The 12,538-nt window shown below is 41.1% G+C and overlaps 1 protein-coding gene across 1 annotated transcript in view; it reads right to left on the reverse strand.

Moving 5' to 3' along the window:
- Positions 1 to 470: 470 nt before the first annotated feature.
- The window catches only part of LOC309550658 (uncharacterized protein), a gene marked incomplete at both ends in the record, with an annotated part of 15,899 nt that continues 3,831 nt past the window's right edge, over positions 471 to 12,538 (reverse strand). The window contains 3 exons of the mRNA XM_082250993.1: positions 471 to 509; positions 4,182 to 4,244; positions 4,639 to 4,721. Of these exons, the coding sequence (XP_082107119.1) occupies positions 471 to 509; positions 4,182 to 4,244; positions 4,639 to 4,721 (185 nt within the window). The remainder of the gene's footprint in view (positions 510 to 4,181; positions 4,245 to 4,638; positions 4,722 to 12,538) is intronic.

Raw genomic sequence — 12,538 nt, forward strand, 5'->3', positions numbered from 1 at the left:
TTATTGTGAGATCTGGGGTCAAAAAGACCTCAGACCTCACAACTACACTAAAAAAGAAAAAGAAAAAAAAAAAAAGTTGAAAAAGAATCGGCCCTTTAAACCGGTTGCTAGGCAACGACGTTTGACGTCGCTCCAGTCCTCCAAGACCATAGAGTCAAGTGAGGGCCATCTTGCCCTCACTTGACTTCCTGTCTCAGAGGATTCGGGACCGGATCATTTTCCCTGCTGCCGGCGGGTCCGGTAAGCGGGGAAAACAGCCTGGACAGGGCGGAAGGGGGGCACCTCTTCCGCCGCACCCTAAGGGTGATCCCATGGCGAATCCGCCGCTGGGACCACCCTTACCTGAAAGCCGATCACCCGCCGTTTTAAAAAATATCGGGGTTATGAAAGCTATCTGCTATAACCCAGGTATTTAGCGTCAAAGGGCCAACATAAAACTGCAGCGGGCTATCGGGGAGTGGTTAATGATGTTACAGGTAGAATAAAACCACATTTTTAGTTCCAATTACCTGTTTGAACAAAAAAAAAATGGTATTAGCCAAGCTTTTTGAGAGGGAGGATTGAGTGCATTGGAAAGAGTTCAGCTTTAAATTTAACTAGGGTTTTATACATGGCTCAAAAAAATGAAAGAAACACTTTAACGACTTGCTGACCGACAGCAGTACATACTGCGTCAAGTTGGCTCTATTGCGTGAAACGACGTACCTGTATGTCGTTTTGTGCAATAGCCAGTGGGGGAGCCAATCAGCGGGTCCAGCGCATGCAATGTCCGCCTGCCACCCACAATCGCTCCCCAGAGAGACAGAACAGCAGTCTGCCAATGTAAATAAGGCAGACCGCCGTTCTGTCAGAGATGAACACAGGGATTTTGTGTTCCTGCTATTTAGGGAACCTGGATCTCTGTGTTCATCTAGTGAGTCCACCCCCACACAGTTAGAAAGCACCCCCTAGGGACACACTTAATCCTTTGATCGCCCCTGGTGTTAACCTCTTCCCTGCCAGTGTCATTAGTACAGTGCATATCATTAGCACTGATTACTGTAGTAATATCACTGGTTCCCTCAAAAATGTCAGTTAGGTGTCTGATCTGTCCGCCGCAATGTCGCAGTCCCGCTAAAAATTTCCGATCGCCGCCATTACAAGTAAAAAAAATAATATTAATAAAAATGCTAGAGATATATCCCCTAGTTTGTAGATGCAATAACTTTTTCACAAACAAATCAATATAAGTTTATTGGGATTTTTTTTACCAAAAATAAATACATATTGGAATAAATTGATAAAGAAACGTTATTTTTTACATTTTATTTTATTGGATATGTTTTTTAGCAGAAAGTAAAAAAAAATTTTTTCTTTCAAAACTGTCGGTCTTTTTTGTTTCTAGTTCAAAAAATAAAAACCACAGAAGTGATCAAATACCACCAAAAGAAAGCTCTATTTGTAGGAAAAAAGGACATCAATTTTATTAGGGTACAGCGTCGCACAACCACGTAGTTGTCAGGTAAAATAACGCAGTACCATAAAAATGCCCAAAAAATGGCCTGGTCATTAAGGGGGTAAAACCTTTCGACCCAGAAGTGGTTAATCAGAGTATAGCATCAAGTCAATTAAACTCCTGGGATATTGATCTGGTCAGTTAACGACGATTCTGATGTCTCTTTCTGGCACATAGCTTGTGGAATTTGGGAAGTATATCAAATGATTCTTCAGAATTTCCAACGGAGCGATGTGCCAGAAAGAGACATCAGAATCATCGCTGTCGTCACTTTCCGTACCTGATGACGAATTTTCCCACGAATCGCTATCGCTCAGTTCTTCAAGTAACTCCGTTTTGCTGTCGCTATTTTCCAGTTCGTCTAAAAGCGCTTTTGCGCAAAAAGAACGCTTTTTGGACGCCATGGTCATTCTGTATTTTCCAGGCACAAAGCACTAGAAAAGCACAGGCAGGGCACTGGAAAAGTCACCAGGTGCAATCCTGTGCTGAAATGGCATGATACAGTGTAATCCGTTAGGATCACAGCTTTGTATCATATAATTTAGTGTATTTACATTTTTTAAATTGCCACCAGTTCCACCCCCTGCGTCGCAGCGCTCGCAGGGAAGGGAACCGGAAGGCAAGTGCCGGCATTGGCCTTGCACACAGCGGGAGGATGGCGGGGGATCACAGGGGAAGGTGAGTTTTAAAACGTAAAACAACAGATTTCCATGAAAAAGAATGTACCGCTTTTAGCACAGAAATCTGGACATAATCAGACCGCCAGGGAGGTTAAGTAGCAGAGGGGGTTGTTAATCAGTTTCAGCTGCTTTGGTGTTAATGAAAATAACAACAGGTGGACTAGATGGGCAACAATGAGATGACCTCCAAAACAGGAATGGTTTTACAGATGGAGGCCACTGACATTTTTTTTACCTACTGATCTTTTCTGACTGCTTTTCACTAGTTTTGCAATTGCTTAGGGACATTGTCACTACTGGTAGAATGAGGCGATACCTGGACTCTATAGAGGTTGCACAGGCAGTCCAACTCCTTCAGGATGGCACATCAATACGTGCCATTGCCAGAAAGTTTGCTGTGTCTCGCCTTCACAGTCTCAAGAGCATGCAGGTGATTCCAGGAGACAGGCAGTTACTCTAGGAGAGCTGGAAAGAGCCGTAGAAATTCCATAACCCATCAGCAGGACTGGTATCTGCTCCTTTGTGCAAGGAGCAACAGGATGAGCACTGCCAGAGTCCTATAAAATGACCTCCAGCAGGCCTCTGACCAAACAATCAGAAACAGACTTCATGTGGTCTTCATGATGGTGGCCTCTAGTGGGCCCTGTGCTCACTGCCCAGGACCGTGGAGCTCAATTGGAATTTGCCATTGAACACCAGTATTGGCAGGTCTGCCACTGGCGCCCTGTGATTTTTTACAGAGGAGAACAGGTTAACTCTGAACACATGTGACAGACTTGAAAGGGTCTGGAGAAGACATTAGGAACGTTATGCTGCCTGTGACATCATTCAGCATGACCGGTTTGGTGGTGGGTCAGTGATGGTCTGGGGAGGCATATCTATGGAGGGACGCACAGACCTCTACAGGCTAGACAATGGAGCCCTGACTGCCATTAGATATCAGGATGAAATCCTTGGACCCATTGTCAGACCCTACACTGGTGCAGTGGGTCCTGGGGTCCTCCTGGTGCACGACAATGCTCGGCATCATGTGGCGAGAGTATGCAGCCAGTTCCTGGAAGATGAAGGAATTGATACCATTGAATGGCCCCCATGCTCACCTGACCTAAATCCAATAGAACACCTCTGGAACATTATGTTTCGATCCATCCAATGCCGCCAGGTTGCACCTCAGTCTGTTCAGGAGCTCAGTGATGCTCTTGTCCAGATCTGGGAGGAAATATCCCAGGACACCATCCATCGTCTCATTAGGAGCATGCTCCAACATTGTCAGACATGCATACAAGCACGTGGGGGCCATACAAACTACTGAGTACCATTTTGAGTTGCTGCAGTGAAATTTCAGCAATATGGACTAGCCTGCTGCATCATTTTTTCACTTTGATTTTTGGGGGTGTTTTTGGATTCAGCCCTCTGTAGGATGATAATTTTAATTTACATCAAACAATGTGGCTTCCTTTCCTCCCTAACACATTACCCAGTCCATATCAGTATTGATATCCAGCATGATACTGTATGTTTCCCCATTGAGATCTGAGGTGTTTTCAAAGTGTTCCTATCATTTTTTTTGAACAGTGTACATGTACATGCTTGTTGTTGTTCAATATAGTCTAAACTGAGATAGAAAATGTTTTGATTTTAATTTATTTATAAGAGAATGTGTATTGGTTTCAAACTTATATTCTTTCTTTCTTTCTAATGGCAAAAAATGCAAAAAAAAAATAAAAGGTTGTTAGAAAATTATATGTGTAATTCATGATCGTAGAACACCTGATGGTGCTACTTGAATGTTGGGCCTCTGTATGGGGCCAGGCTGTGTAAAAGTCTCACACATGTGGTATCGCCATACTCAGGAGGAGTAGCAGAATGTATTTTGGGGTGTAATTGCAAGTATGCCTATGCCGTGTGTGAGAAATAACCTGTTATTATGACAATTTTGTGTAAAAAATAAATAAATACATTAGCATTGCTCTGGATGACTGTGAGCTGATGTTTTCTGGACAGACCTGCAGCTTCTGCCAGAGCAGCCAGTCAGTGGCTTTGTCCCATGCCACGGCTGCAAGATAAGCCTATAGTATTCAAAAATAAATTATCATGTATGATTATAGAGCAGAAGGGTTTAGCTTGGCCTAAAAATGGACCTGTCTCCAGATAAAATAAGTTGGCGATATTTTTTTTTTGCTCCAATATACCCCTCGGGACTGCAAACGTGGGTCATGAGATTTAGTCATCTCATAACCCTGCTCAACAGCTGAAATTTGAGGTTTGAATATTAAGTTCATCTAGGTTCCTAGGATATCAGAAGTTGCTTTTAAAGAAACACAGGAATAGCTACACATGTTTTTTTTTTTTTTTGCCTGGAAATAGGTTAGTTTTTAACCAGCCTGAGGAAGTATTACAGCTTTGTTTTTCATCATTGAACGAATGTTATTTTAATGCAAGAGCAAGCATGTAGTGACATACCTTTGGCCCACTCAATAGCCAGAGCCAAACAATGGCCTGATCATTTCTGCAAATAGGGCAGATCCTCTGTACATTCCCACTGTCTGCGGGAAGTAAAAAAAAAGGTCACACCCTTTAAATTCCAGTATTGCATGCAAACAATTTCTTCTTCATTTACTAGGTGGGGCGATCTGGACAAGACGCAACTCATCCTCCAGACGATGAGAATTGGCATGCTCCGGTCCTTCTTGTTTTCCTCATGTGTACAGCCCATGGACTCTTCACCCCTGCAGCTGGGAACCCCCTGGGACACCGAGATCTATAATGCTAATTTGAAGGAGAATTAGCTCATCAGAATATCAGAGGAGGAGAAGATTGGTAAGAGAGTTAGTAAAATACATCAATATAACAGACGGGATGTTAGAAGTTCTGCAAGACATTTAAAGACCAACTGTAGGCCAATATATAAAATATTCATTAGCTCACAGTATGATAATAATAAAAGATGTTACAGTTGAACTCTAGGCAGATATAAAAGACACACGTTAATGCATCTAAAACTAGTACATCATTAATATCATATTTTTTTTTTAAAGCAAGCAGTGTGAGTACCTGAATCCTCCTATAGTCCCTGTATAGCAGGGCTGATTTGTTACAGGAAGAAACAGCACAAAGGACCAATGAGTTCATGTGCTGAGAAATGACAGGCCATTAGAAAGTGAAAGTTACAGGCTGGGGGTGGGTCCATGACAACCTGAGCTCAGAGGAAGTGGGTTGAATGATACTGGCAATCAGACTAAGAATATCAGAATAAAGTACTGTGGGAGAAATTCATTATTTTTGCTATTACTGTGGGAGAAATGTCTATGTTTACTGTGAATATTGCAGCAAAAGCTGGCTTTGTCATTGTATCCTTTAATATACTATTCATTGTATCTCCCTATTTGTGGCTGGAATTTTGTTCCTGAAATTTGCCTTTATGAAAGATACAGTAGCTGTACAATAAAAAAACAAAAACAGCTGACGCACAACGGGTATTAAGAGTTTCACCAGGGACTTCACAAGTAGCACTATACACAACAACCAATAAAAAGGGTTGTCAATAAGATAAAGGAATAATTCATAAGTCCATATATAAATCCAAGTATGATTCCATATATGAAAAGTCCATAAAAAGGTCCATAAAAGGGTAGTCCATAAAATATCCCAAGGGGCACTCCTGAGGCAGCTCAAGTGACAATTAGAAGAATGCTTGGAGCCAACTGGGGAAGAAACACAGGCGCCACTCTGAGTGCAGTAACCCGAGATTTATTGGATAAAATCAATAGAACAGAGGGTATTCACAAAATGAATAAAATAGAGGGCTCATGACAATCATTCCGGTCGGATCAGGATGGCTTGAGCGGTGACGGTTCAAAAAGATGGAACAAGTCTTGGCAAAACATTGGCCGATTCTACTGGAGGACCCCCACCTTAGGGATAATTTACCATCTAAACCCAAGGTCACTTACCGTAAAGCTAGAAACATTAAGAGTTTGGTGGCCCCTAGTAAACTGAAAAATCCACCTACATCCTTCCAAGCGAGACCGTGTCTTATTCCGCTCATAGGTATGTTTCAATGCCGAAAAGCACTATGTTTAACATGCAAGCATGTAACCCATGGGCAAAAAAGTTTTGAGGTCAAGGGCAAAACATACCCTATTGCCAAATTTTACAACTGTTCCACGGACTATGTCATCTATTGTTTGACATGCCCTTGTGGTCAGTTTTATGTAGGAAGAACCATTCGTCCATTGAGGAAAAGATTTGGGGAACATCGTAGATTTGTAGAAGCAGGGGATGACAAGCACAGCGTTCCACGCCACTTTTTATTGTCACATGACCAATCATCCCTTGGTCTAAGAGTGTGGATCATAGAATCCATACCTGCCACTTTTGCGCCAGCCGACCACTTTAAGCCAAAGGGAGGCATACTGGATATACATTTTAGACACTTTAGTGCCGGGCGGCCTAAATGAGCTTTGTGAGTACCCTCTGTTCTATTGATTTTATCCAATAAATCTCGAGTTACTGCACTCAGAGTGGCGCCTGTGTTTCATCCACAGTAGCTGTACACAAGCTGAAAGTTAAAATGAGTTTTGCATGCAAGTGTATGTGCAAGTTGATAGGTGAAACAAGAAAGTACTTGAGGCAACAGAGAAGATGTCATGAGCAAGCACACAGTGCAGGGACACCTTCTTTTGTGCCCCCTATATTCGGTCATGTGATCTATAGTCATTTAACAAAGCAGAGGGTCCATAAAGAAGAACCATACACACTGTACCCACTTAATATACATAATTGGTTTGATAGCAAGAGAAGCCAGTAACGGAGAAGGGGTCCTGGACCAAACTTTACAACTGATCCCTACTTCTATAGCTAGGCTAATGGGGAGCCCTTTTACAGAGAAGGGAACACAAATTAATTTTTAGCTGGCAGTTTGACAAACATTGATGAATGTGACCCCTCTGTGAGGCCCATGGTACCAAAGTCCTCCAGATCTTTTGTGTTTGCGGGAGATTAGAAGAGGAAGGGCATCGATTAGTTCTGTGGTCATATAAGCATCTCCTGCCAGGCTTGACATTTTTCCTGGTCATCTAGTAATTACTGAATGGAAATGCATGGATGACGATGCCTCAGAACAGTATAGCCAATAATGAATCAAAAATGTCATTAAACTGTATGCAATTGCATCTAATGCTTCATGCATCATGTGGGGGTGAATAATCTGTAATATTCATGTGTAATGTTTGAAGGTCCCACCTCATTCCATTCACAGCCATTTCCTGCAGAGGGAATGTAAGAACCGATGGTTGTGCTTTGTGGAGAATTAATGAGGGTAAAGGCCTTGTGACCTTACAACTAGAGTAACCTGGGATGATTCTTGAAGCCCAAATGAGTTTTAGGTACTCGAAAATATAAATTGAGACCTTGTATTCTCGAATTGTCCAATGCCATATGAATGCAGCAAGAATGTCAAGTGTCTTTATAAGTCTTTATAACACAACTAAATAGCAGCAGTCGGTCAACCTGAAAGTCCATGTAGGTCCTGTGCAAATGTGTGGTGCTTGGGAGGCTTCTGACAGCCACAAAAGCAATATGAAGTGGTAGACTAGCACACACTAGTGGAATCAATGTGCTAATATATTTACTAAAGGATTAAAAAACAAAGTGTCCTTTCTAGCTTACATGCTTCAGCCTGTGCGGGCCTATGGCTATGATTAAAGCCCACACAGGTTTAAACATGCAAGCAAGGAAGCGTGTTCCGGTCTACAACCTTAAATTCTGCCTTTATGCAATGTGCTTTTCAACATTAGGTCTGCATGCTCTATTTCTCTGCAGTCTGGTGATTGGGAGTCATGCCTCAGTTTGAGCCTACATGGTCATATTTACTGTAACTTTTTTAATATTGAGGAACAAAATTGATGCAGCAACCCATAGATCAGCCAACCAGATATTCAGATATTATTTACTGATCTGACTGCAGCAACCTAAATCCTAGTGGGTTATGGCAATTGGCAAATTACCTTTTGCACTGACTTCCTGCCTTAGCCTGAATTTGGCCTTTCCTCTTGTGTCTGCTCCATGCTGGAGTGAACGCAGCTTTACAATAAACCATTTCTCTGAAATTATGTTTATTTCTTCCTAGAAGTGACCTGGCCTGGGAGATCCATATCAAATCCATTGTTACAGTGCCCTGCGAAAGTATTCGCCCCCCCTTGAACTTTTCGACCTTTTGCCACATTTCAGGCTTCAAACATAAAGATATAAAACTGTAATTTTTTTGTGAAGAATCAACAACAAGTGGGACACAATCATGAAGTTGAACGAAATTTATTGGATATTTCAAACTTTTTTAACAAATAAAAAACTGAAAAATTGGGCGTGCAAAATTATTCAGCCCCCTTAAGTTAATACTTTGTAGCGCCACCTTTTGCTGCAATTACAGCTGTAAGTCGCTTGGGGTATGTCTCTATCAGTTTTGCACATCGAGAGACTGAAATTTTTGCCCATTCCTCCTTGCAAAACAGCTCGAGCTCAGTGAGGTTGGATGGAGAGCGTTTGTGAACAGCAGTTTTCAGTTCTTTCCACAGATTCTCGATTGGATTCAGGTCTGGACTTTGACTTGGCCATTCTAACACCTGGATATGTTTAATTGTGAACCATCCCATTGTAGATTTTGCTTTATGTTTTGGATCATTATCTTGTTGGAAGACAAATCTCCGTCCCAGTCTCAGGTCTTTTGCAGACTCCATCAGGTTTTCTTCCAGAATGGTCCTGTATTTGGCTCCATCCACCTTCCCATCAATTTTAACCATCTTCCCTGTCCCTGCTGAAGAAAAGCAGGCCCAAACCATGATGCTGCCACCACCATGTTTGACAGTGGGGATGGTGTGTTCAGGGTGATGAGCTGTGTTGCTTTTACGCCAAACATAACGTTTTGCATTGTTGCCAAAAAGTTTGATTTTGGTTTCATCTGACCAGAGCACCTTCTTCCACATGTTTGGTGTGTCTCCCAGGTGGCTTGTGGCAAACTTTAAACGACACTTTTTATGGATATCTTTAAGAAATGGCTTTCTTCTTGCCACTCTTCCATAATTTGTGCAGTATACGACTGTTTGTTGTCCTATGGACAGAGTCTCCCACCTCAGCTGTAGATCTCTGCAGTTCATCCAGAGTGATCATGGGCCTCTTGGCTGCATCTCTGATCAGTCTTCTCCTTGTATGAGCTGAAAGTTTAGAGGGACGGCCAGGTCTTCGTAGATTTGCAGTGGTTTAATACTCCTTCCATTTCAATATTATCGCTTGCACAGTGCTCCTTGGGATGTTTAAAGCCTGGGAAATCTTTTTGTATCCAAATCCGGCTTTAAACTTTTCCACAACAGTATCTCGGACCTGCCTGGTGTGTTCCTTGTTCTTCATGATGCTCTCTGCGCTTTAAACGGACCTCTGAGACTATCACAGTGCAGGAGCATTTATACAGAGACTTGATTACACACAGGTGGATTCTATTTATCATCATTAGTCATTTAGGTCAACATTGGATCATTCAGAGATCCTCACTGAACTTCTGGAGAGAGTTTGCTGCACTGAAAGTAAAGGGGCTGAATAATTTTGCACGCCAAATTTTTCAGTTTTTTATTTGTTAACAAAGTTTGAAATATCCAATAAATTTCGTTCCACTTCATAATTGTGTCCCACTTGTTGATTCTTCACAAAAAATTACTGTTTTATATCTTTATGTTTGAAGCCTGAAATGTGGCAAAAGGTTGAAAAGTTCAAGGGGGCCGAATACTTTCGAAAGGCACTGTACATATCTGGTTGAGGCTGCGTTGATGAGAGGGATTCCCTTACACCTTTGCCCGGGTTGATGAAAGGGTGTAACACATCACAGAATTGCATGGGTGCTTGTAGTAGATCCAGGCCAGGATATCTCGTAGTAGATGCGGAGTTGAAGACAGCAGCAGGAACCAGGAGCAAAGTTAATTCAACGCTAAAAGCACCCTCACGCTAATGCTCGTGCCCATGTGCATGTGTAGATGCGTGCACGGCCCTGATTCTGTGCACAGTTACATAGCTAGTCTGGTTCAAAAAGACACAAGTTCATCCTGTTCAACCCACAAAGAAAAGAAAAAACACACACAAATTTAAAATCTCCATATACACTATCACTATTTTGATTCAGAGGAAGGCAAAAAATAAAAAATAAAAAAAACAAAAAAGCATGATCCAATTTGCTCCAGCGAGGAAAAAAAAAAACTTCTTCCTGATCCCCATGTGACAATCGGATATTCATTCCCTGGATCAACATTTCTTTAGACCGTTCTGCGCATTTCTTTGAGCACAGGCATAAAATTGGTTTTCCTGACATCCATTTTGTAAGGCTTATCATGATGGATAAAAACTATTTTAGTTTTGTTAATCTAAATATCTCTTAGGTTTGTATTTTCATAACATTACCTTTCTTACCCATTGCATTTCATGTAGACTTACATCACATAGCCTCTAAATACCTCTATATGCCAAAGTGCCCTGTGATCTGGATCCTTGATGAAGGGATTCCCAGCTGTAAACTGTCCCTCCATCATGTCTATTGGTCTATAACTGTGATGTTTGGACTCAATATCCAATAGTAAGCTGCAGTAGTTGGGATGGAGCACACTGGAGTCCAGAGATGTATAGTAACTAAGTAGAACTACTTCACTACTGTACTTAAGTACCGAAAGGCGGTATCTGTACTTTCCTAGAGTAGAATTTTTTTCTCCTACTTCCACTTTTACTTCACTACATTTTTTCAATGATTTCAATACTTCTACTCTGATATTTTTTTTTTTTGTGCTGCATAGTTACTCGTTACTATTATAAAAATTACCACTGCCAGAACAGTAGATGGCAGGTTTCATGAAGCTCAAAACATGTGTATTATCAGCGCATACGAAAATAAAAGCTACTGTATGTATAAATGAAAGCTGCATTTGAAATAATAAAAAACAATATGATGTTCAAACTTTTGACTTTTCTTTAATAACTACATAACGCAGTACTTGTACTTTTACTTTCAGTACTTGAGTAGCATTTTTTTTCTCAAAACTACTTGTACTTTTACTTTCAGTACTTGAGTAGCAAAATTAAAAAAAAAAAACTACTTGCAATACTTAAGTACAAAAAATGTTGAATACTTTAGTACTTCTACTCAAGTCACTTTTTGATCGAGCACTTCCACTTCTACTCAAGTCACTTTTTGATCGAGCACTTGTACTTTTACTCAAGTATGGGTTTCGAGTACTTTATACAACTCTGCTGGAGTCTCACAGGCTGGTTGAAGATCACTAGAGGATGGCCAAAGACAAGGTGCATCCTGGAGGGTCCATAAGGGCACTGCATGTTAAGTGCAAGAATTCCTAATCCCAAGGATGTTAGCTGAGGTCTTGTGAAATTAAAGGTGTTCTGTAGTCTCTTGGTGGTTGGCCAATGTCCATGAAGTGTGATAAAGGATAGCTCTTGGAGTGAAACCAATGTATTCGGCCACAGCATTGACACCATGGGCAAAACTGGTTGGTAAAATTTCAGTAAAAATTATTATTTTGGATAGGCAGGGCCCTGTGTCCAATGCCACATGCCCCACATGCCCATCACATACCCGTTACATGCCCATCACTTCAACAAGGGTGAAGCTTTTTAAACTTTCTTTGTTACTATCACTTCTTCTTTTATTCTTGGGGAAACTTAGTGACAATTTCATTTCTCAGGCCATCTCAGTATCATGACAGATACTAGCTGACAAAGACGACCCCCTGCAAGGAGCAATGCATTATGCAAACAAAATAATAAGACTTTCCATATTCAGTAGGGATCATTGTCATGAAATGCAAAGGGAAAAACACATCAAGGTTTTTATTTCCATGCCAACCTTTTGCGATTGCAATATCTTTTCGTTTCTCCAGGCACCAATTATCTGTTCTGCCTTTTTTTTTTATTGTTACCAATTAGATTATAATTTGGGGCAGGAAATGAGTTTCATGCCTAATGTCACATAGCTTCAAAATATATCTAAAAGCTGTTATTAGCTGTAGAGGTGCATTATTGGACAGCGGTGAAGAAATTGTTTTTGAATATTCTCTCTGACAGCTGCACAGAGCTTAATGCTCTAAATTGTCTCTTGAAACAGATTGAAGTTATCCCTAGACACTATTTGTATGGTTCAATTACCCTATTTACTGCTTTGAGATTCAAGTTTGTTATTATCACAGGGAATTTGTATGTCCTGCCAGCTACACATTGGAAACAGTTGCTAAAAGGAAAATCACATGTGTTTTTTATTTAGGTAAATCCACAGGCTAGTGGAAAACCTTCTAGGGCTTGTTTAAAGTGGTTGTAAAGG

The sequence above is a fragment of the Pelophylax lessonae genome (genome assembly GCF_965119305.1).
Source record: "Pelophylax lessonae genome assembly, chromosome: 3".
Taxonomy (NCBI): Eukaryota; Metazoa; Chordata; class Amphibia; order Anura; family Ranidae; genus Pelophylax; species Pelophylax lessonae.